This window comes from Epinephelus moara, chromosome 16 (genome assembly GCF_006386435.1).
Source record: "Epinephelus moara isolate mb chromosome 16, YSFRI_EMoa_1.0, whole genome shotgun sequence".
NCBI lineage: Eukaryota > Metazoa > Chordata > Actinopteri > Perciformes > Serranidae > Epinephelus > Epinephelus moara.
Genome location: NC_065521.1, coordinates 41104996 through 41129913, shown reverse-complemented (window position 1 = coordinate 41129913; position 24918 = coordinate 41104996). Strand labels below are relative to the sequence as shown.

The window sequence follows — 24918 nt, the reverse complement described above, 5'->3', positions numbered from 1 at the left end:
ATGCTGCTTTTGCTTTTTAATGATTATAACAGTGAAACAAAGACCAACCCTGCTGTACAGGAACCAGTGAAGGGAAGCAGGGAAACTTTGCTGATGTTCAACCAGCTGTGTGTCATCGCAAGTGTGTGCAGATGAACAGTGTTTGATTTCCTCTTGAGATCCCTGCTTGTCTGGCAGCAGAGGTCTGGGTGCTGGCAGCAGCACGGGGGCAAAGCCAAACACTTCATCTGCACACACTGTGATGCCACACAGCTGGTTCAATATCGGCAAAGTTTCCCTTTATATTCATTGTCTTGTGTGGCGATCAGGGAGTGCAGTTAGTTACAGTGTGGGCTCTATGCTTACTACGACAGCTTGTCAGACCATCACAAAGGGGCGGGGCTTGCCATGATTGACAGCTGTGTTAGAGACTCCTCACCTCTGATTAGTTGTCATCGTCCATGTGGGATAGGTTCTTGCAAATGCCATTAGAAGCACTATGAGGAGGACTATGATTTATTTCACTGATTATCGCTCTTGTTTATCACTCTCAGGATACAATGACAGTTTCATCACATATGACAAACTAAGAGTTTCAAACTACAGCTTGAAATACGTCTGACCTAAGTAACCACAGAAGATTACTGCTCCAGACTAGCCTGGTTTTGCTCTGCATACTTTTTAAGCTTGGCTTTACCTCAGGCTTAAAGGAGAAATTGACCACATTTTAAGTGGATATTCAATCAGTGTTGATGGTAAATGCAGTCAGCTGAAGCAACACATTCCCCAGTAAGTGCTGTATTGAAGGAGAAGCTGATTTTTTCTGAGTTTTCCTTCTTGCACAGCCGTTATAGTAGTGCCTACATGCACCAGGATGCACTGTGCCCAAGCTGCTGACGCTCAACCCCAAATACTGCCCAGATCTGCCCAGCATGTGGAAGTAAGTGTTTCAAACATGGCTCTGTTTACAAAGAGTAAAGGCATCCTAACACACCCCTTGGATACCCAGAGGAAGAGACTAGAAGTACAAGCCGAAATAACTTGTGGTTCTTCCGAGCCCCGCTGACGTCACCGGTTTGTGGAAGAACATAAGATTTTGAAGCAGCCCTCTAAGACACAGAGAGCACTTCGAGAAACATGTTGATTCATGTCACACTAAACCCTAAATTTGTTTAGATGAAGTTAAAGTTGAGAAACAGCAAACCTATTCTGAAACCAGTATTACACTCATTTGGACGGACTCCAATATGTTTCCTCACTGCGTGTTCCTCAACTGTTGCATTGTGAAACATGAACCAATTTGCAATACATGTCACATGTATCATATTTTGGCACAGTATTCCAACAAAGTATATAGACTCCTTGACCTTTTCTTACATTTTGCTATGTTGCAGTCTTAAGTTGTTTAACTGAATTTACCCCTCATCAGTCTACATTTAGTAGTGATGAAGGAAGTTTTTGCAAATTTATTAAAAAGAAAACACTGAAATATCACACTGACATAAGCATTCAGACTTTTTGCTGTGAAACTTGAAATTTAGCTCAGGCACCATCCATGTCTCCTGATCATCTCTGAGATGTGTCCAGACCTTGATTGAAGTCCACCTGTTGTAAATTCAACTGATTGGGCATCATTTGAAAAGACACACACACACCTGTCTTCTTCATGTCTCGCAGCTGGCAGTGCACACCGGAGCAAAAACTGAGCCAGGAGCTGCCTGCAGAGCTCAGAGACAGGATTGTGTCGAGGCACAGATCTGGGGAAGGCTAAAACCATTTCTTGTGCATTAAAGGTTCCCCAGAGCAAAGTGGCCTCCATAATTCTTAAACTGAAGAAGTTTGGAACAACCAATGCTCTTCGTAGGGCTGGCTGCCCAGCCAAAGTGAGCAGTCATGGGGAGAAGGGCCTTGGTAAGAGAGGAGACCAAGAGCCTGATGGTCACTCTGGCTGAGCTCCATAGATCATGTGTGGACATGAGAGAAACCTCCAAGACTGTGACATTACAAATGTCTAATAATACTTTCTGAATGCACCGCAGTTAAAATAAAGCTAATAAACAACTCAACTCATAGCTGTAGCCTCATGTAGCAATACTTACATGTATCCTCTCTTTAAGTGTCACAAATTAAAGAAACAAATCCATCTATTAAACGGTACTTTTGTCTCATGGAGGCTGTTATGTCACTTGTATAAACCAAGTAGCAAAATCCTATTTAAAGAGACATTTCTTTTTTGGACAATATTTTTTTCTCTTGAAATGAATTACATTATCTGGCTCTCTTCCTCTTCAAAACTCACATTTTGTTTAAACCTGTAATAGCTGAATTTTTTGGCCACTTGGGGGCAGCAGAAACAAGCTGTAAACACGGACATATCACTTTTAAAGCATCTAGACTATAAAATAATGGACACAACTGCCATTACATCACCCATTGCTTTGTGGACCCGGGTTTTGGGCATTTTGGCCATCACCATCTCGGATTTTTGGAGCCAGAAGCGACTAAATTTGGATGAGAGGATGGAGCTGTGGAGGAGCAAGGGATGAATCTGACTGAGAGGCTGATGACACTTTCCACAGACAGCCTGTCACTCAAAGCACCCATAATTATCCATAACTTTAAAGCCTTAATTAAATGTAAATGGGTGAGTTATATAAAAATTAACCCCTCATAAGCCTTGTTTCCACCAAACACTTTTGGTATAGTACCTTTGTAACCACAAGTGACCCTTCAGACATGGCGTTCACAGCTCCACCTTTTAGTACCTGATCTGTGTGCTAGGTACCCCAACAGAGAGGAGAGAAAATGGAACAGTATGGAACGGTTCCATTGGTACCATCCACAACTTTTCACTGTGGAAATGGAAAAAAGCGTACCGAACTGAACTGAACTGAACTGAACTGAACTGAACTGAACTATACCGTACTGTTCGATGAATGTTGAAATTAGGTAAAGACACCAGTCGGGCATTTTAACATGGGGGTCTGTGGGGATTGACTCACTTCTGGAGCCAGCCTCAAGTGGCTATTATAGGAACTGCAGTCTACACCACTTCGGCGTTGGCTTTATTCTTCAGCCCCAAAGGCTTGCTGTTTGGTTTGCAGTCAGGTTTAGTTCATGACCAGAAAATAGGTGCAAAACTAACGAGATTCCCATCAGCCTCAGTTTTACTTTGTGTTCAGTGGTAATTGGCAAATATTAGTATTCAAAAAAGCTCAACTGAGACAGTGGACATAGTAAAACATTAGACTTGCTAGACATAACCAGTGTTGACATAAGCAGTATGAGCATGTTGTAATACTAATGTTAACCTTTATAAAGCCTCACAGAGCTGCTAGCATGATGGCAGACTCTAAATCCTGTTAAACCAGACTTGAATTAGTCTGATTTCATCAGCTGTGGGTTCTGGGTTGGCCTTATGAAACAGATTAATCCTGGTTTAGCAGGTTAGGTCCACTCAAGACTTTTCACAATAAAGGTTGAGAGGTCTCACCTGTGTTTGGATGATGAGTGAAGGGACACTGCAGAACTGTTGCCTCTGGATGAGTTTATCTCCCTAAATATCACAGAGACAACTTCACATGAATCATCCAAGAATTTTGCAGATTTTTAAACTTGTATTTTAGCATTAAATGTTTATATGTGGTGCATCCCCATATGCTCAATAACTCTAGCAGCGTTTTCTTTATGTGTGCCCCTGCGCAGACAATTTATCTGGTGCAAAGTCAAATCATTTATTTCCCCTCATTCATCCTGATAGAATGAGAGGCCCGAGGAACAACAGCCAATTTAGACTGAAAATCCCAGTTCAGCTCAGGGTAATCTGATTTCTCAGCTCCCCAGAAATCTACATGTATAGTGCTTATCAACTGGATTACTGGCAGGTAGGAAGAATAACCCAATTTGAGGTTACTTGTTTCTCTGTGTGTAGTATTCAGTGTCACATTGCATTAGAAGAGGAGGGCTATTGCTTTGTGGGATGGATGCGTAACTTCCTCGCTCCTCCTTACCCAGATTTAGCTGCTCATTCATTTGTATGTTGTTGTTGTTGTTTTTTTTGCATTACACCACCACATAGAATAACAAAGTGATCAAATGTAAATGTACTGCAATCGCATAATGGCTTAAGGGATGCATTTAAAGGAAATAACAGGCTTGAGAATCCCTGCGTCTTACTTTTTTCATTTTTCTTTTTTGAAAGGGACACTGTTTGTCTTTCTTCCTACCAAGCATGTGGTGGAAGGGTGGTGATCAAGCGGCAACCTCTAAGGCTGAAAAATGAAGCCAACGTGGAAGTGCCAGAAACTGCAGTTCCTCTAATGGCCACTTGAGGCTGGATCAAAAAGGGGGTCAATCCGCATAGACCTCCATGTTAAAATGCCCCACTTTACAACAAAAATAAACCTATTTACAGCCTGGTACAAAAAACAGTTTTGAACTCAATAGCTAATTTCCCCGTTCATGACAACTACACAAGGCTTAAAGATATGGGCGTAATTTTACCGATCATACGTCCCACCCATGGATGTATTACGAGAACTAGATACAGCATTCATATGAAAGTTGCTCAGTGGCGCATTAAGCCAAAAATGCTCTTTTTCCACGGTAAAATGACCTAAATGATGGGCGCTTCTTCCACAACTTTGGGCCCATGGTGCTGACCTAATGTTACTCTTTTTTTACTATCGAAAGTTACATTAGTTACTTCAGAGCGGCACATAGCCTTACAGAGATATTCAGTGCGTCTCAAATCAGATACCTCTGTACTAAACACTTAATATTTTGAATGAACAAATGTGCTAGGTGCATTCACACTGCATAGTACAGGAAAACGCAGTGAACTACTGGAGCACTCAAAATGGTCAAAACGTTGAGTGTGGAATAATGGACACTTCTCACCCTCAACGGTCAACGTCTTTGTGATGTAGTTTCCACGACGTAGCAGACTTCTCAATTTTGTAATGTTTGTTGGGTCTGTAATCACTTGGTGCTGCAAACAATAGTGCAAATGCTAACATTACATTGCTAGCTAATGTTAGCATTTGCAGGCTAGCCAACTTGCTTCTAGCTACGATGGCACATTTTTAATCAGCATTGACGATGAGGCGTAAGTTTGGTTTATATGTGGGTGGAGATAGTGGTAAAGTGTTGGCAATAATGCAGAATAATGCTTTAAAAAGACTGAAGTGTACTATATGAGATTTGAGACACACTCAATGTAAACAAAGGGACGTTAGCCTTAATTTGGCTAACGATAATTCATCTCTTCATAAAAATATGTCGGCAACCAACTTATCTTTTTCCAAATCTCTTCAACGATACTACATAAATAAGGAGGAAGCAAACCTAGCTGATGTTGTTGATCTGACTAACTCCTCTAGACGTAGCTGTATATTAGCTAGCTAGTTAGCCAGCATTTTGCTAACAGTAGCTAACCTGAGATGTGACTGTATACAATGTAATGTGCCCATAAAGATTACTACAGTCCCCAGCCACATCTTTTAACCTTTCAAAATGTGGTTTTCTTATAACAGGAGCCTAGCACATAGCATATCTTAGTAGGAAATGGTGAAGCAGACACATTCTGGTTGGCTAAAAGAGTCTTGTCCAGCATTTAGTTTTACTAAAAGACCCTCTAAGGAGTTTGGTGTTCGGTTTTTCCCGTAAGTACATTTTGTTTTGATGGTTTTAAGCCTGTTTTTGTGAGCGAAAATTAGCATTAGCATTGTTACAGTTAACCATAGCTGTAAATACACAGTGCTAACCAAGCTAGCAGCTTGCATTAGGGTTACCTCCACTCTCTTGTCCAAATATGGTCACTTCTGATGGCAGTGGCCAAAATGCGAAATTCGAGGCTTCAGAACGGGAATCCATAAACCAATGGGTGATGTCACGGTGGCTATGTTATTATTTTATACAGTCTATGGTGGTGATAGGACGAGGGGGGGTTACTGCTGTATGTTGTCCCACTCTGATCCCAGCTATGAGGGGGCTCCTCCCAGACTCCCCCATCCACAGATATTATACAGGGTCAAGTATGGGTTGTGGTAACGGATGACCACCATCTATGTACCCTCATCACCACAGAGGTCAATCTCCCTGGAACAGGAGCAGCACTCCCTCCAAGGTGATTATTGATAAAGGATGACACGCCAATGTAGACACGGGAGAAATTATACTCTGGGGCCAATCACGTCTCTTCTCTTGTTTCTGGAGACGGAGACCTTGCTTAATGTATAAATACTGTGGTGGGACACTATTCCCATACCGATTGAGTGACTATAAAAGAAACGGAGTGGAAACCATCAGGGATGCAGGGAGCCATGTCAGTTTCCTTTAGACACAGTCCTCTTAATATCTTTTAAAGGAAACAATCATCTTTCCTGATGAACCAAAATGTCCTGTAGCAGCCAAGGTCAAGTACACCGAGCGCACATAGACACACACACAGACACAGACACACAACTACAGTAAATGCATCATGTGTTCAACTGTGCATTATGTCCTCTCATTTCTCCCGTCGTCTACTGTAGGGTATGTTTCGATCTCAAGGTGCTGAAAGGCAGATGCTTCAATTGCATTTCACATAAAAGTGGTGGCTACATACATCACATTAACATCTTAATATAACCCACAGGAAGGTCTGTTTAAACCTGGAACTAGACTGTTTGTATTCGTTATCACATCTATAGACTGGAGAGTAGATTAACGCCTTGTATTAAGAATTTATTCGCAGTATATACACAAACAGTTTCTTTGATAACAGAGTATAAAAATGGGTAATCATATATAAAAATACGTGTGGTACTTTTAAACATAAGCAGTTTTAAACTTGCTTTTGAGTGATGTGCACAGGTGTATCAGTTAGTAAATCTGTTTCAACACAAAAAACTATTTAAGTCAATATATAAATACCTTAACATTGATTATTCATGAAAGTATTCAAAAATATACCATATAACAGTATGGTTTACTTTAAGCTCCCTTTTCATGACAATAAATACCCGACAAGTGTATCAACAAGGGTAGGGTATCATTTAAAGCATTGCGATACCAGTGCTAATACTAGTACCCGTAAAGTAATATCTTTACCAAGAGAGTACTTAATTCAACACCCATGATGTAAAAGAAATGGCATGTAGTATAGCCATACTTTGGAATGTTTTGGTAGCATCGCGGCACCCTGCACTGCCAACTCCATCAAATACACCTTGCTCGACATCACCACACCACAGATTGTCTGGGTTGTTGCTGCTGCAGAAGTGTGAGCTCTCCACACTGCACAGTTGAGAGAGTCTGCCCCCCCCCACACACACACAGTGAGAGTGCAAACTGTTAGCATCACACGGTTAACGTTAGCTCAGTCATTTAATGGGTTTCAACGATAGCGTCAAGCTGTTTCAGTGTCTCTGTGAGTTTGTTGGGACCGTTTAACAGCTCAGTGTTAGCCGCTGCTGCTGTGTTAGCTCATGCTAACCACGCAGATGTTCCAGGTTTTAAGTCTGTCAACCTGCTCCTCGGAACAGATATAACAGGTTCAATACACAACAGCACAGTAGTTTCATTTTTAAATAAGGAAGGTTGAATAGGTGTGTTGACGCACATGCATGATATTTAAATAAAAGACAACAACAATTATTTTATAGTGTTTGTTTAACATTTCATATGCATATCTTTTGTGTTATTGGTAGCAGTCACAAGATATATATTAACAATTTTAACAATTTTGCAGTGTGTTATAAATCAGTGGCTCCCAACTGGTCCAGCCACGGGGTCCAGATTTGTCCTTTGTCATTAGTTCAAGGTCCCACCGTTTAATATACTCAGCGTCATACTTGCATTTGGCCATGCAGTTGAGCTAGTTTGCTGTCTCTGTTATTCACTCACTCTACAGCAGGAAACGGCACTTCAAAATAAAAGCACTGTGTCAGATATTCACTGTACTTCAAAATAAAGCGTGTTTTATTACAAACTTGACACATTCGCGAGTCACTTGTGGTCCATTCAGAATGGAATGGACCACGACCCACAAAGCATCTATTAACTGTAAATGCACAAATGTATTAAAAGGTACAGAACATATCTAATTGTATAAGCTCACAAATACTGTAACAAACATTCATTAAGTGATTAAACGAATGCTTCATATGAGGAATTATAATGGTGACAAATGCATTGATAACAAAAAGTATCCTTGTGTCTGTTTACAACTACACTACAGTGTGTTATAAGCCATTTATTAATTGTTCATATAAGGCTGATAAATGCTAGACGGATGGGTTAAAAGACAGACAAAAACCTAGCTTTTAAAATTTGACCAAAACAATGATTTCTTGTACACAATCTATTGGATGATGAATATGTCTTAAAAGGCATATTTTCATTGGTAATACATTCACTGTTTTACATATAGCTACAAAAAGTGAGCAGATAATGTCTTAGGTGACATTGCATGTATATTTACTGCACTGTAGCTTGTTGATTAGAACTGTAAGATGGGGAAACTCAGAAAAAAAAACAGTTGCTTAGGAGGTGCCATGTCCTACCAATCACTCTCCCCTTCTAAAGGGGCTCCAATGGCACCTGAGGGGGAATCTCATGGCTGTCATCCCAGAAAGCCTGCCGCACTGATGCCTGCTTACCATCTGCTCCCCATATGAGCAAAAACAGGCAATTGTCTCAGAGAAGGCACCTCAATCACACTGTCATTGAACTAATATACTTTAACATGTTTTTCGGGTAGGTTTGGACAACATCGTGGTAGAATCTGCAACGCTGGAAGTCCCTATTTGGCTCGTGGTGATAACAGTAAATGATTGTGCGTGTATGCGGCGTAGGTCGAGTGTGTTTGAAATGTATATCATCGCCCTGCCCTGTCTCAGCATGGACTTGGCATCTGACAGTGAAAAAAGCAGAACAGTGGGACCCTGTCAGCGTTACACTTCCTGTAAATAACCCCTCCATGCCTTTGGTTTTATCATTCCCTGCAAATGATTCCAGGCCCCTCCAGAGTCGACAAGAAATAGCATTATTTTATGGCATGGAAAAAAGAGGAGATAAAAAGAGGAGCCAGGGAGAGAAAAAGGGAGATGGGGCTAAAAAAGGTCCTTCAGGGAACATGGTGTAAATGAAGTTCCAGGAATGACACAGGCGAGCAATGAGGCGTGGATGGAAAATATACGCTGCACATCATCGGATAGAGATGCCAGTGAAAATGGCTTCATTGAAGTGTCAGCCCTCATCCATCAATCAATCATCCGCAAGAAACAATAACGCTGCGGCGATGGGGCAGCTTTTATGGGGCTTACTCATGGGTATCGGAAACAGCACTTAAGTGTAGTTCTGACACTGGGAGAAAAACAGAGGTGAGGTGCTCGGCTTATTCCACATGCAGGTAGAGCAGATAGGATGTGGGGGGGTGGGGGACTAAATATACAGTGCCCCCCCTGGCAGAAGAGCTCTGGACAGAAGGGTTTTTATCTCCACAACAACTGTGGATTTCACCTTTTGTAACATTCACTTTGTCCTGAATGCCTCATATTACAATGAAACAAGGCTCTGCATGCTAGCAGCTCTGTCAGGCTGTATCTAGGCCCAGCTGTGCTTTGAGCTAAACACTGACTTCAGTACGCTAACTTGCTCACAATGACAATGCTAACATGCTAATGATTTGCTGAAATGTTTATCATGTTCACCATCTTATGACCCTTTCAAACACACCTGAAATGTTCAGGAACATTTCCTGCATGGGGTCATGTGTAAATGGGAGCAAGATTGATATTCAGGGGAATCTCTACCCTCAGATTCCCACCTCGGGATTTAGTAACATTTCAGGGAAAATGAGGGTACGGCTGCATTGTGAATAAAAGCAATAACATCACAGGGACAAGCACGTATATGGAGCAAGCGCGACAATCACAAGAGTCCGCTGATGATGAATTTAAATCTGCGACTTGTTTTACGGTTTAGCATTTCCGCCATCCATCCATCCATTTTCAACTGCTTATCTGAAGTCAGGTCGCAGGGGCAGCCGGCCTAGCAAAGCAACTCTTCTCAGCAACGCTTTCCAGCTCCTCCTAGTGGACCCCGAGGTGTTCCCAGGTCAGACAAGATATGTAATCCCTTGGGCGTGTTCTGGTTCTGCCCTGGGGCCTCTTACCAGTGGGACGTGCCCGGAACACCTCTAATGGGAGGCACCCAAGAGGATCCTGATCAGATTCCCAAACCACCTCAACTGACCCCTTTCGACGCAAAGGAGCAGCGGCTCTACTCCGAGCTCCCTCTAGATGTCCGAGCTCCTCACCCTATCTCTAAGGCTGAGCCAAGACACCCCACAGAGGAAACTCATTTCGGCCGCTTGTATCTGTGATCTCATTCTTTGGGTCATTATCCATATCTCATGACCATAGGTGAGGGTTGGGACGTAGATGGACCAGCAAATTTCCGCCATGTAACTGAAATAATTAAAGACATCTTCTGTTGCTTACACCATGGATGTGTAAAGAGAACTGGATACAACTTTGGAGGCGGGGCCACGTTCATTCTTGTGAAAGCTGTTCAGTGGTGCATGATGCCAAAAAAGTTCCGTGTGTAAAATGACACGAATCTGCTGCTCTGCTTCCACATCATTGGGCCCATTGAGCAGCTAACTTCAGCCAGCCAAAAGGCTAACTTCTGGTTTAGCACTCTGCTAACTTAAACTAGGATGAATGATTTAATTGCGCGGCTCTTTGAGACTTTTGGTATGCTACATAATGACTGAATGGATCAAATCCCAATAGTGAAACAAGTCAATTTGCGTGGGTGCTGACGTTCAAAAGATTCTGTCCACAGATTTACACATATCACTTTCACAATGTAGGTAAAAAGGTTTGGCTACTAGGTCAAATTGGCTTCAAAGCTCAGCAGTGATCCTGAGGGCTTGGCTTACACATATATCCAGCCTTTTTCTTCTGTTACGTTTTGGCAGTTGGCATCCATAAGTTTAGCATTACCGCCATCTGCTGGGCTGTCCCTTGCCTCATATATTGCAGCATCGCCATGGCGTGTGTAAAAAGGCGCAAGATGGAAATGTTCTTGAATGTAGTACATCTGTGAAACAGTAAAAAACACTTGCAAGGTCTGACAGGTTATGTTAGGCTAATTTACTTGGAACTATGTGTGAAAGCGGCTTTAGCTTAGCATGTTAGCATGCTGGCATTGGCTCTAAAAACCAAAGTACAACCAAGGCTAATAGGAATGTCATTAGTTTTGCAGGTGTATGATCATGAACTGAAGTGTTACACAGTATTGGAGTTCATCTAATTTTAAAGCTGATTTGTGTAAACATGTATATTGTGTTATTATTTTGTTGTATGGGTTGTTTGTTGTTGGACAGTCTGGTGAGGAGGATTTATGTCCTTTGCCAGAAAATCTTCAGTATATTTCAATTTCATCTTGCTGAGGGGAAGATGAATGTGTGTACCAAATGTCATGTCAATCCATCCAATGTTGAGACATTTCATTTAAAACCACAAATGTCAACCTGCTGGTAGCACAAAAGGAATAGTCAGGGGATCACCAAAGTCGTAACGATTCATCCTCTGCCAAAATTTCATGGCAATCAATAGGATAGTTGTTGAGGTATTTCTGTCTGGACCATAGTGGTTTACCGGCGTCGTTAGTGTGACAACATCTATCTCGAACTAAACATCTGTGCATCTATCGTCTTTTTAGTTTCTCTTCAGTTCATTGTCCCTTTCTTTTCAGAAACAGGTTGTTATGCTGTTGAAGTTGTCTGCTGTGACATCATATTATAAGCCTATATATATTAGCCAATCAGAAACATCACAGTGTTTACTTGCAAATAACCTCTGCAGACCAAAGGCACTGAAAGTAGAGCACCACATCCTTCAAGGCTATATGTTCAGCACTCTCCCAACATAAAAATAAACAAAAACTGCTAAATGGTCCAACAGTCACTTTTGCTGTATGTGAGCCTTTTGATTTCCCCAAACCAAGTCTCTTGATGGCTTCTCGGCAACATGAAACATGACACGTCATCCATTATTCTGTACATGTGCCTTGCTATCTCAGCCCGCTCCATATGGCCCCTGTTGTCTCCAGACACCCAAATCCCTTTCCTCGGGCCAGGGGCTGTTTTTGTGGGAACCATTACATTGCTCCTCTTCCTCAGAGGAATGGGGTGACGATGATGAGCAATCACAGCCAGAGCAGACTTTCTGCCTCAAATTCTGACAGGATATTCAACAATTGACCGTATCCGCTTTGTTGGCCCAATTGCTAATTCATGCAAGTTGACAATCTGGAGGCAACAATTATGAGTGATGAAAGGACTGAAAATAAGAGGAGAGAGCACTTAAGGGGAAGGAGAAAAACATGAAGTTTACTTTACAAAGAGGGAGGGAGGTAGGAGATTTGATAGTCATACTACTGGAGAGAAAGAGGGTGGAATTGCTAAACACAGTCACAGATGAGTGTATCCACAACCTCTTCTAAAACCAAACACGCTGAACAGATGAATGGATGGCAATGCAAGCATAAAATGCCATTTGTGTATTGAGTTGTGCACTAAAATGGCTGCTGTGTGAATCCTTATCACACAAAACCTAATGTGATGAAAGAAACTTGATAAGGAGCTGTGAAGACCTCAGGTGTTTTATGCCAAAGCATTTGGAGGAAGAAAAAAAAAATCCCAAGTGAATTTGCATGAAACATGGGTATTTTCTCAGGTTGTCCTTGTCCAGATTTCTGTGCATAATTGGCAATGAGGCATGGCATTGGGGAATAAAATTTTAAGATGTGGGCAAATAAATAAAGGTCTAATTAGATCAATAAAATATGTTTTCTGTAATTTGTAGAGAAAGAAATTGCTTGAGAGATGCTCCATGTTGATTTATTTTTTCTTTCTGCTGCATTTCTGTATCAAATCAAAAATGATTTTAGGTTTCTTTAAGCTCGGCTATGATGCAGCGTAATGAAAGGAAGGCCTGCAGTGCCATTCATCTGCAAGGACTAAAGACGTAGGTAAAGGTCAGACCAAATTTTTGGCAGAAATACACACATTTTAATGTTTCTTGAGGCCTGAATAAGAGGAAAACATAGAGAAGAGGACGCAAACAGAGTGAAAATTCAAAGTGTATCTTTGCCTATTAAAGAGACTTTTGACATGAAAGCCCTCGCAGCATTCTGGACACGGGGATCGAGAGTAACGGGATGCATGTCATAAGCTGTTGTCGACTTGCGTTCTCTGCCATGCCTTTGCACTAAGTTTGCCATAGTGTGGGGGAATATGAGGGTGATGCTAAGTGAAATGCTCATTTTGCGTTTGTGATTACCAAGGCCCATGGGCGATATGCACTAATGTGAGCTAATGCAATAGATTACACAGTGCTGGCCCAGGGGAACAGACAGCAAACAGATGTGGTCTACTCAAAAAGGGAGGAGGAAGAGGAGGGGGGGTGGGAATCAAAGTTTAAAGTGTTCGATGTGCTGAAGATTGTCCCTTGCAATTTGTTGTTTACAGAATGCGCAGCCACAATAGGTTTTGTCAGTCCTCTCCGTTTATAGATACAGGGAAATACAACAATGGTGCGCTCATGTCTTGTAGATGTAGAAACCATCTATCAGACTTCTCTCACAAAGCTTTATTTTTCAAGGAGTGAATGCTCACTGAATCGCAAAGCACGCCAGGTGTGTTGCCTCTGACAGCTGACAGGCAACACCTGTGTGATATCACCAATTAGGGTGTGGCCATGTTAGTGTATGTAAGTTTCAAACCAATGAGTGCTGTACAAGCATTGTTTTAGCTGTCCTGAGTGGAGAGGTGTGCTTTTTAAAATGGCGACAAACATGTATTTTAACTACTTAGAGTCCGTAAACACTCCTGTATTTTTCCCTACAGTTCTGTAACTCCTAATTCTCAGCCTGACCACAGTATTCACAGTTATAACTAACTGCACTGTAGGTCTGCGACTCAAACATGCCCAGCTTTGAAACCAGAATCTGACAAGGCTCTAAATCTAGACTTTGTAAATACTGCCCTCTTGTGGTCAGTCTGTGTCATTGATAGGGATCACATACTTGTTTTCTTCAATCTGATGCAAATCCATTCACATTTTGAACACATTTTCATGCCAAAAAAAGTTAAAACATTCTGTCTTTGTGCATTGGATTTGTGTTAAACTGGAGGGGTGAGGCTGATTCCTGTCACCTAAGTTGTTTCTCTAAGGACTGAAGATAGTGGAGGAGTATTACTCTGAAATGGTAATAGCATGTTAGTGCAATTGTATGCATATTCTAGTCCCCTACTGATATAATTTAATCTTTAATGAAGAGCTAGAAAAGGTGGATAATTGAGTGTGTAAGACCTCTAATACCGGATCCATAGCCAGACTAGTCTGCAACCCACAATTAAAGCTGCCATTGCACAGTGTTAGAGCTAGTTAAACAGATAGTTAAGATCTTTTTAAGTAGGGTTGTATAAGGTACTTATAATTATGAGAGAGTAGACATCAGTCGGCACGCCCCAAGTTTTGAGTGGAAGGCAGGACTACTGCAATGGAAGTTATACAATGTACTGATGTGGATGGGGTCAGCAACAACCACTCAGCCACTTAAGAAATACATTGAAAAACAACAATAACACTTTAAGTGTACCCCATTTTAAGAATACCGTGAATCTACAAGTAATAGCCCAGGATATTATTCCCTTAAATCACTGAAACCAAAAGGCTTATATTTGGGACAGGCCTTTAACTCCTTCCACACAAAACTGTTGCTCAGCAAAGATTAAATATAGAATCAAACTGTTTATTTAAACCAATATGAATGTTACTTCTATAAAAATTAGGCTTCAGATAATATATCAATTATGAATCATTCATTTGATCGAGCTCCGACAGACAGAGCATCAGAGAGAGTTACGGCACCCAGCATACCAACACAGCACAGCTTTATCCTGTTAAAACAAAACTCACAGCTTAGATTAAATTTGAGGAAAAACCCTTCTGATTCTTTTGATCTGAGGACCCTTATGGACTAAAGGAATATGAATAACTTACAGGGTAATTGAGGAATGGACACATAATTGAAGGTAGCCAGCAACCAGTCCAGGTATCTAATTGAGACAGGCCTTTATTTGTCAAAATGTGAAGCCACACCGGGCTTCTAAAGGTGACTGGGCCTTTAATTCAAGTTTTCTGGAATTTGTTTTTTACCGCTTTACTCTACTGTTTTGACAGGTGAGCTGTTAATGGCTTCAGTTCCAGTAAGTTTAGCTTGGAGATTCTGGTCCACTGCTGCTTCGATTAGTTAGCTTGTGTTATTGTGCGACGTTGATGAATATGAACTCACTCCTTTAAATGCCAAAGTCACACAATGACACAAACATTTGAGGCAGCGGCAGTTTAGCAACTTCTGTATTCAGCGATTTTTAATTACTGTTTTACTCAGCAGAGTCTGGCTTTGAAGAGAGTGATTGAACGGCTTCAGTTCCCCGACATAAGTCGCTGACAGAAAGGTGAAGATGTGAAAATGTTCTAAATATGGCGTACACTTAAACTACTACTGTTACTGTCACTGCCTGCTTCTCCGAATTGGGGGCGTGTCAACCAAAGACCCAACAGATATATTAGACTGCATATCGTCTTAGATTTTGGATATTGTTGTATTGTGATGTGACATAAATGTTTTTTCCCTTGTTTTGAAGGCTGAAATATAGTTAAGTGATGTAAATTTATCAACTTTAATTTTTGCCGTAACCCATTTGGTCGTTATATCCACATTATTGATGATTGTCGATCAAAAATCTCATCGAAAAACACAAAACAACAGTCATCCATATATTTTTTTTGCATCAGAGAGGGTATTTGGTCAGAAATATTATGTTCAATTTTGTCTCCCAGTCCTAGCATTGATGAAGTGCTTTTGAGGAGAATTAAAAATAGAGACATATTAGATTTGCAAGAGGTATGATACAACCCATAAAATACTAGGTTTGACAAATCAAAAGTATTTCAGCTACAGGTATGTGTGAGGTATTAAAGACAATACCTGTTTCACTGAATGAGACTGCAGCTGAACCCGTGTTCGTCAGTGAAGGAACAAATAACACACAGCTTTCCGCCTCACTTTATTATTGAAATGTGTCATACAACTCTCAAACAATATTTTCAATTTTACATAAGTACACAGGTAATGTGAATACCAAACAAAAAAACAAAAGAAATAACTTAACCCGAGCCTTTCAAAGTGGCAAACTACTAGATCACACAACAGACTAAATAGCTCGTAAATGAGTTAACCTGAGACCTTTTGTTCACAGTGTAATTAATCGAGCCATTAATCAACATAGCTGCTTCTGTTTGTTTTTTTTTTCCTTTTCGTTTTTCAAAACTACAGTCATTCAACATCTAAAGGACCACTTGATGACCAGCTGGGACTGACTGCCTCCACTTGAAACAAAACACTTTCAAGACTCTGCATAGTGAAAGCAAACTCCTGAAAAGTGACTAAATGTGCAGTCCAAATAATTCAGCATGACCATTTCATTCACAAACAGGACTCATGAGATTTGGTACAGTTTACAGCTTATGGATTTCAGGCACCACTAAAGCAGATGACGGCTGTTTCTAAAGAACAAATAACCAGAAAACATGTTCCGTGTTTAAAACTGGGCTTGTTAATACCAACAGTATCAAAGAACTCCACACTGTGTTACAGATAATCGTGCCACAGGTCAATATGGCCTCAGCAGTAGTTGTTCTGTATCACCAGATCAGTTTGTGTTTAATGTGGTGCCTCCAAACGACCGTGACGCCTGACAAACTCATGTCCATCTAGTTCTACTTCAACTCAAAACATCCGTCTCTGGTCGATAAGACAGCTACGGACAGAGGCTCAGCTGACATGGTAGCTACAGCAGCTTTACAATAAGAACAGTGTCGAGGGCACGACATGAGGTAGACCACTTCTACGTTCACAGGACTTGTTACTGTGGCCTGTTTGTAAACCACTGGGCCCAAGCCATGGCGCTATCAAACAGAAAATCCCCACCCTTCAGTGCCTTGGAAAAGGACAAAAAATAGTGCTTAATCACTGCCTGGACATGAACAGTAAATGAACAGAGCAGCAATTTTTCACACAAATTACATTTTAAGTTTTTACTTTATATATTTTCATGTACTGAAAGCTTACAAATATATTTATGTTATCCCACATACAACTTTTATGTCATACACATTTACAGATATCTGAGCATTAGTGTGGGTCAAACATGGATTAAGCAACAACTCTGAGTGCACACCAGTGAAATAACGTCTGTTAGGAGAGATGATTTGCACTTCTCATTCAAAAAAGAAAACAAATGTACACTAAAGGCGTCGGGCCTGAAATGTCTTTGCAACACAATTTCCCTCTATTCAAAAAAATTGCTAAATCAGGGGAGCCTAGGTACTTTCTTCAGCACAAACCACCTCTCTTTAATCAGTATATTGAATTATTTCAAGACGTTCTCCAAAATAAGGGAGCAGCAAATCTAGAGAGAAGAAGAAAAACACTTTTCATGTTTTCAAATATTAGTACCAGGTAAAACTTTTCAACGATTCTGTTGATGGTTTGAAAATGTTTTCAACCTTTTACCTTGGTGCCACTTTAGTTACTTTTGTCAGTGGTCCCATAGCGTTGATTAGGGAAAGGGCCCGGGAGGTCTCTCCTCTGAAGGTTGGGCAGAGTGGGTAAGTGTTGGTACAGCACAGTTCTGCCCCCTGAGACAAAAACTTTGATGTTAACTCTACACACTGCTACAACATGTGGCTGTAAAGTAACCTCCTCTGAGTATGTGTCCTGAACCTGCTAACCTGTTACATACCTGATCTTGGGTTGGCCAGTCCTCCATGACTGGGGTTGACTGGTGCGCTGTGATAGAGGGATGCCAGGTCATTGGGTGGGTAGGAGCGCAGAAGGTTCATCATGCTCCACTCAGAATCCAAGCCTCCTCCGATAGCTGTAGATGTAGCCTTCAAAGGGCCCAGGGTCTCAGAGACGGTGGATGGGCCCGACATTTGTGGCGGCGTTTTCACACTCCTCCCTGAGATAAGCAGCCTGTTGGACACATTCCCTGCTGGTCCTCTAAAGCCAGGCTTCTCACTGGTGTCAGCTTCCCTGCCTGGAGGTACTGCGTACTTAAATCTCTTGCTGGAAGGTTCACCAAAATCCATCTGAGGGAGGCTCCCAAATCGGCTCGACAGGCACAGCCTGGCAGCGTCCGAGTGCCAGATGACACCACTTCTGGCTGGGTAACTCCTCTCACCGATGCCCACTCTGTCTGGGGGGCCTGGTCGCTCCATGGTGTACTTGCTGCCTGTGTTGGTTTTCCTCATGAGCTCCGTATACCTGGAGGGTTCCTGAATGGGGTGTGTGTCACTGTTATGTGTGTAACGCTGAGTCTCCTGGACAACATCATGTGTGGGTGCATGGATAGGGGACCGCTTGGGTGCATGAGGTGGGTTACTAGGTGTCTTTTCTTGTGGCTTTGCAGCCTGAGGGGGAGGGGACTTGGTTCGACGAGGGTGGCGCCGGTCAAACATCGGAAGCGGGGTGACGTCTTTCCCATCAAGCGCAGGGGGGCAGCCTGTGTAACGTTTTTGTTTCAAACTGCCGTATCCAATCTTTTTCCTGCTGTCTGACTTATCTTTATGAGTGAGCTTTTTGTGCATGATGAGAACCTCTGGGTACATGGTTTTATACGCACAAAACGAACAGGCAATTGGAATTAATCCATTTCTGGGTTCTGCACTGGCAGAGATGGAGAGAGACACTTTTAAGGACAGATTTAATGGGGCCTCAGAGTTCTCAACGTTTATCTCCTCCCTTTCCATCTTCAGGTTAACAGGTACGGGGCACTTTACGACCACATCGTCAGTTGGCGAGTAAGCAGACTTAGCAATTAATTTCTCGTACTCAGCATTCATCTGGACGAGTGGTTTGCCAAGCTTGCTACCTATGCTATCAAATGCGTCCTCTGGTGTTCCACTGGTGCACGATCTGGCTCCGGGAATCCAGAGTTTGGATCTATTCGGAGCAGGATTTTCATTGTCAATTACGTGTTTTCTCTCATTAGGAAAAGGCACTAAAGGCATGGACCTGTTGGAAATGTCCACGTAGGGTTTGTCCTTGTGACGCCGATCCAGGTGGTACTTCAGTGAAGTCTTCTGGGCTGCAGCGTAGTCACAGTAAGCACATTTGAATGGTTTTTCACCTGAAACAAACAGATGTGTACAAGCATAGCTCAAAATATAAGACACAGAATTAGGCCTGCTGTACACAGCTGGGTTAAAGGGTTAGTTCTGATCTTTTGAAGTGGGGTTGTATGAGGTATTTTTAAATACTCAGTCTATTACCTACAGTAGATGTCAGTTAGCACGCCCCCAGTTTGGAGAGGCAGACATGAGTACCGCCATTTGCAGCTTTAACTTGCAGTCAGACAGCGTTCTCTGGCAGGGAAAGGGCTGTCCATCTTTGCTCTCGTCAAAGCCACCAGACTCCATTGACAAAACCAGTCATTTTAGCTTGCTGAACATAGGGGTTCCTGGTCTGCTGCTGCCTCCATCAGTTAGTTGGTTTGTATTACTGTATGACTTCAGTGAATCCAAACTAAAACTCTTAAATGCCAAAGTCACAAAATAACACCAAGAAAATGACTGTTTGAGGCAGCAGTAGACGAGCAGCTCCTGTGTTCAGCTGTGTTAAATTACTGTTTTTCTCAATGGAGTCTGGCTTTGAAGAGAGCGACAGAACAGCCTCAGTTCCCCGTCGAAATGGCCGTTTCATTGCCAAGTAAAGTGATGAAAATATTCTAAATATAGCATACACTGATATTGACATTTTAGGTGACGGTTTTTTTTTTTGACTTTTCCAAATTAGGGGCTTGCCAACCAACATCTAGGCTACTGTATGTAATATACTAACTACGGATAAGTGCCTCATGCAACCTAGGGGTGTGCCATATCATCTCATTCACAATAATACCAGAACAACTTTTAATATCATGTAAGAAATTCATATCGACTTGCTGACACTGACGTCATACTGTTACCCACGGCAACAACAAGCATGGCTGAAAGAGAAATTATTACCGACTCCGCAGTGGCTCCAAAAAGATGAGCAGCCTCAGTAGTGTGGAATAAACTGTGGCGTCCTGAATGTTTTATGAACAGCCCCGGACTTCTCAGACTCTTTTAGTGACTTACAGCTCAGAGGGAACTCATTCAGCAGCTCCTCTGGCAGCAGCACAGCGTCTCTCCCTCTCCTCTTTCGCCGTGCGCACAGGAGTCGGTGTCGTCAAGTGGTTTTATCATAAACCTTTGTTAATGTAAACCTACGTGACGCTCGCGGCTCGACAAAAAACTCCATATATGTGACTGTGTGATAGCTGTGGTATCATAACAGCCTGTCACAGGTTACAGCGTGATGATTAGAGGAGAAATGGCAGAGCATTAAGGTCCAGGTGGAAAAAACAACTCAATCATTTAGGATTTTACTAAACAAAGGAAATCAGCTGTTGATTTATATATATAGATCCCAGGGGATATTTTTTGTATTTACGAGCTGTTTAAATGTGTAATTTGTGGTAGATTTTATTTAGTTGAACCATTAATATTGTGAACAGAATCTGAATCTCACTCTGAGTGAAATGAGAGATCATTTTAGTTTTTACTGAATATTTGAAGCAAACTGTTAAACTATATCACTTATTTTGTTGCAATTCTATTTTCTTAAATTAATATTTTTTTTTACTAATTTCGTTTCGAATATCATTACTGCAAAAAATACCTTGAAATATTGTAATAAAATTTTAGGGCCATATCGCCCACTGCTAATGCAACCCCACTTCAATAGATGTAAACTGACCCTTTGATATATGCAGGCTCATATTCATAAAGGAATCATTCAAGCTAAATGTTTTGTACTCACCTGTGTGGGTCCTCAGGTGAACTGTGAGGTAATAGCTTGATCGGAATGATTTGCCGCAGTAACTGCATCCTTTCGATCTGACTTTTGATCCATCTTCACCTTTGGAAACAGACACAAATAGCAGGTGTTATTATTCCTCCCACCAGCAGAGGGAGCACTTGGTAAAAGAGTTCACTGTCACAATTCCTGAACTACAAAGAAGGCAGTATGAATGAAGCATGTGTGTACCTGGATTTTCTGCCAGTGCTGCCTCCTCAAAGCCCTCCTCGCTGCCCTCCTCTGCCTGCTCAAGTGAGCCCACTCTTGACAACTTCCCATCTACAGAGGAAGTTGGACTCTCTCCACCAGCCCTCTCACGCTTGTGGACCCTGGAGTGGAGCACTAACTGGTGGTAGGTCCTGAAGGTTCTCTGACACTCCTCACAAGTAGTTGGTCTTTCTTTGTCTTTATTTTTTTGCATTAGAGACCTCCGCTGCAGCGCTGCGTTTCCTACCACAGCCTGCTGCTGAGATCTGAGCTCCCTCCCAAGGCCCTCTTTCGCAGCTTTGTCTCCTTGACCCTCAGACCAAATATTCATCTCCTCCTTATCAGAGCTGCATTCTTCATTGTCTGTGCTGGCGTCTAGGCCAATATCTTTAATATTATTTGGACCTACTGCTATCTTTCCCTTTGTAGCAAGTTGCCAGGCCTGGTATGTGTTGAAGGGATCAAGCTGGGGAATCCATTTTGATGATCTCTCATGTTGCAAACTATTTACAGAGGAGCGAGGCATGAGGTTTAGACTGTGAAGGAATGCTTCCTGTTTGTCAAGGGATTCAGTCGTGCCATCCACCTTCTCCTTGTCTTTGTCTTTGCCAGGCTCCACCTCTCTATTGTGTACTTTACTATGTTCAGCCAAGCTGTCATGATCGGGGAAGAAAAACCCACAAACCATGCACATTTTGTAAACTGTGACCACAGGCTCTGAAGCAGGGTCTTGGATGATGCCGTTGATTGTAGCCGGGGTCTCCAGGTCTTGCTGGGCCTTGCTCTTTGGTCCTGGCTTTACATGCATCTTCATGTGGTTCTTGAGGAACCACGGCTCTCTGAAACGCCGTCCGCAGACATTGCAGCAGTAAGTAAAATAGTCCTTGTGCTTCCTCATGTGGGTCTCCAGCTCACTGGCATCTTGCGACACCTGACTGCACACGATACAGCTGTGCACCTCCTCTTTGTCAGCAGCATTCAGGCTGCTCTCTTTGGGGTGGGGCCTCTCTCCTGGGATCCTGAACTCTGCTTCCACTCTGAGCACAGCTGGCTCAAAGAAAGTAGTAGGGTGCTCTGTTAACACGTGGGGTCCTAGCTCATCCTGATGTGTAAAAGTCTGCTCACAGAACATACACGACACACTTCCTCCTGATTGCAACACAGCCTTCTCTGAGTAGGTGGTGTGTGGTGTCATGCTCGAGCCCGGCCCTGGGATGCTTGCATTGTTACTAATAAGAATATCTTGGGCAAGTCCATCTGGGCTCTCCGCAAACGGCGACAGCGAGTGAGTCGGCATTGTCCTACAACAACGCCGTCCAGATTAATGGGAACCTGGAAACAATGGGAGAATGTCTTTAGACTGCTGAGTATCAAAACAGGATCAGGTAGCTGTTACCTAACTTAAGATAAAATCAGTTTAAAATACACCACACGGAGAGAATGGCCTTCCCTTTTAGTGAAACAGGAAATGTATCTTTTTAGCAATCAACTGCACAGACAACTCATTTCCTCTCTGTACAGGGCATTGATAACATATAGAGGCAGCGTTTTCCTTTCTCAAAAGCAGTATCTTTCTTATTATGCATATAAACCTTAACTTGTGAGCTATCAACTGCAGAATTTGGCTAACACACTGACTGTCATTCCTGCTCATATTTAAGTATCTTAAAAACAAATCAGCTACATCATTTCAAAATAAGACTATTAAATGTTGAATAATGCACTGCCACTGAATTAAAAAGCCTACATTTTTCTGGACACACACAACTGTCTTGCGGCTTGATCACACCCAAAATTAAGTCTTAAGCAATGTCTCAAGGACTTATCTTGATTGGCACTGAACATTCAACAACAGCCACACACCTAAGATACAAACTTTTTCATGTTATACCAACCCACAGTCCTCTGCTGCCTCGTTGACTCACACATTGCACGTTTCTACGGTATGCACAGGGCACAGAACACTTTGTTTTACTTTTCCTTTTGACCACTGCCTCTGTGTGGTTTTGCCACAGTAGCTCTTTCAGCATGTATAATGAACTGCTTATGCATATATATATATATGTANGCATATATATATATATATATATATATATATATATATAGAAAGACAGAGAGAGAGTCAAACTTTAAGACAGTCAAATCACACTCTCAGTTTGTTTGGCACCAGGGTGGAGTGACTGGACAAGCAAGTTCAAAAGCTGAAGGCTCATACAAGAGAAAGAGGAGAGAGTGACAACAGCAGAGCACACAGCAGCTCACTATTGTGTATTTGTGTTGTTAATTTACCAAACACATTAATGTGCGTTAAAATATAGTGTTAACAGTTGCAGGCTATTAAAGTTCTCCTGTGTGATACAGATATACATTAGTGCCTTATTTAAATAGCTGTATTAAGTTGTGTGCTATTTGATTAAACCCAGGTGAGCACATGCAACAGTCGATGATAATGACTGGGTGATTTTCTTTAAAGCACACGCATGCTTTGTGCGAGGCAGCGTTAACGTTAGCCACCTTGTTATTCACGCATTCACCCACCAGCCCTCGTTAACGCCACTAACTTTCTGGTGAGACAAGCGGCTCAAAGTCGCAGTTTAACGGTCAACGGCTAATAACCGGAGAGGCTATTACGTGTCTATGTGTGCATAATAAGCGGAGCACGAGGAATGCGGTCACTTCTGCTGAGATCAATATCAATCATGTCGCTGATTGCTCCAAATCAACATAAGAGTAAAGCTAACGTTACCTCACACACGCTCGGGCACAGAGGATGTTGGTTAAATGACAGCAGAGTGGGTTCAAATCGACAAACGGTGTGTACTTACTTATTGATTAGTTTAACGCCACTTTGGAAACTCAGCCCGGATAAAGTTACTTCACAATACGCTAACTCCAGCGCAGGCTCACGCGCACTGTGACGACACCAACGTTAGCAACTCTTTTCTCTCTGTTGTCCCGACTTCGACCAAACTGTAGCAAACTCACCAAACAATACCTACCAACTGAGTTTCCGGATTAATAATGACACTGATACAACGGCCGACTGAGCTCAGCGGAGTTGCTTCTTCATTTCACACACACACTCTCTCTCACACACACACTCACACACACACACACACGGACAGCTCACCTATTCAATTGTTTGAATGTGAATCATATTTGTTCGAGTCCTCTCACTGTGCAGCTGTTGAACTCTCTGACGCGCGCGCCCTCTCGCTTACTCTCTCCAGCGATTCTCAAGGGGAAGATGGAGCGCGTGCACGGCAACCCCAAAAAACCCACAGGGCAGTCACGTGGTCGCGAATAACAGAGGAAAAGGATTGAAGGGGATGATGGGGGAAGATGCCCCTCTGAGGAACAAAGTCAGGTCACTGTAACATTTAATAAATGTTTATGGTTTTTTAAAGAGATGCTATACTGTGACTTTTATGACTTTTTTCCAACATACTATGACCGATTATTTTTTTGATGATTTTTTATTACTTTTTATTATTTTTTTCGACATATTATACTATGACTTTATTATTTTTATGACTTTTAATGATTATTTTTAAGACATTCTATACTATGACTTTTTATGATTTTTTTCAACAAACTGATTTTATTTTTCTGACTTTTTTTTGACATACTATGACAATTATTTTTATTTTTATTATTTTTTAAGACATACTTTACTATGGCTTTATGGGGGTTTTTTCAACATACTATGACTTTATTATT

General features: G+C 41.9%; 1 protein-coding gene across 4 annotated transcripts; it reads right to left on the bottom strand.

Annotated features, from left to right (window-relative positions):
- Positions 1 to 16095: 16095 nt before the first annotated feature.
- On the bottom strand, positions 16096 to 24445 carry znf217 (zinc finger protein 217). Of its 4 annotated transcripts, XM_050066192.1 has the most exons (6): positions 24024 to 24191; positions 21181 to 22530; positions 20953 to 21051; positions 17849 to 19237; positions 17620 to 17744; positions 16096 to 17515 (listed from the first exon to the last, which is right to left on the bottom strand). In XM_050066192.1, the coding sequence occupies exons 2-5, from the start codon at positions 22493 to 22495 to the stop codon at positions 17632 to 17634; spliced, it is 2916 nt and encodes a 971-aa protein (XP_049922149.1). In that variant the 5' UTR covers positions 22496 to 22530; positions 24024 to 24191; the 3' UTR covers positions 16096 to 17515; positions 17620 to 17631. The 4 variants fall into 4 exon arrangements, with proteins under 4 accessions (XP_049922149.1, XP_049922147.1, XP_049922148.1 ...); XM_050066190.1 differs by lacking the exon at positions 24024 to 24191 and adding an exon at positions 24329 to 24445 and having other exon boundaries at positions 16096 to 17744; XM_050066191.1 differs by lacking the exon at positions 24024 to 24191 and adding an exon at positions 24198 to 24322 and having other exon boundaries at positions 16096 to 17744.
- Between the last annotated feature and the right edge of the window lie 473 nt (positions 24446 to 24918).

Bases quoted from the DNA above. Each gene is read 5' to 3' on its own strand.
- znf217 (XM_050066190.1), bottom strand. From the start codon at position 22,495: ATGCCGACTCACTCGCTGTCGCCGTTTGCGGAGAGCCCAGATGGACTT. The intron at 21,052-21,180 runs GTACACACATGC...CTGTTTCCAAAG, and splicing joins AGCACTGGCAGAAAATCCAG to GTGAAGATGGATCAAAAGTC. The intron at 17,745-17,848 runs GTATGTAACAGG...TTTTTGTCTCAG, and splicing joins ACTGGCCAACCCAAGATCAG to GGGGCAGAACTGTGCTGTAC.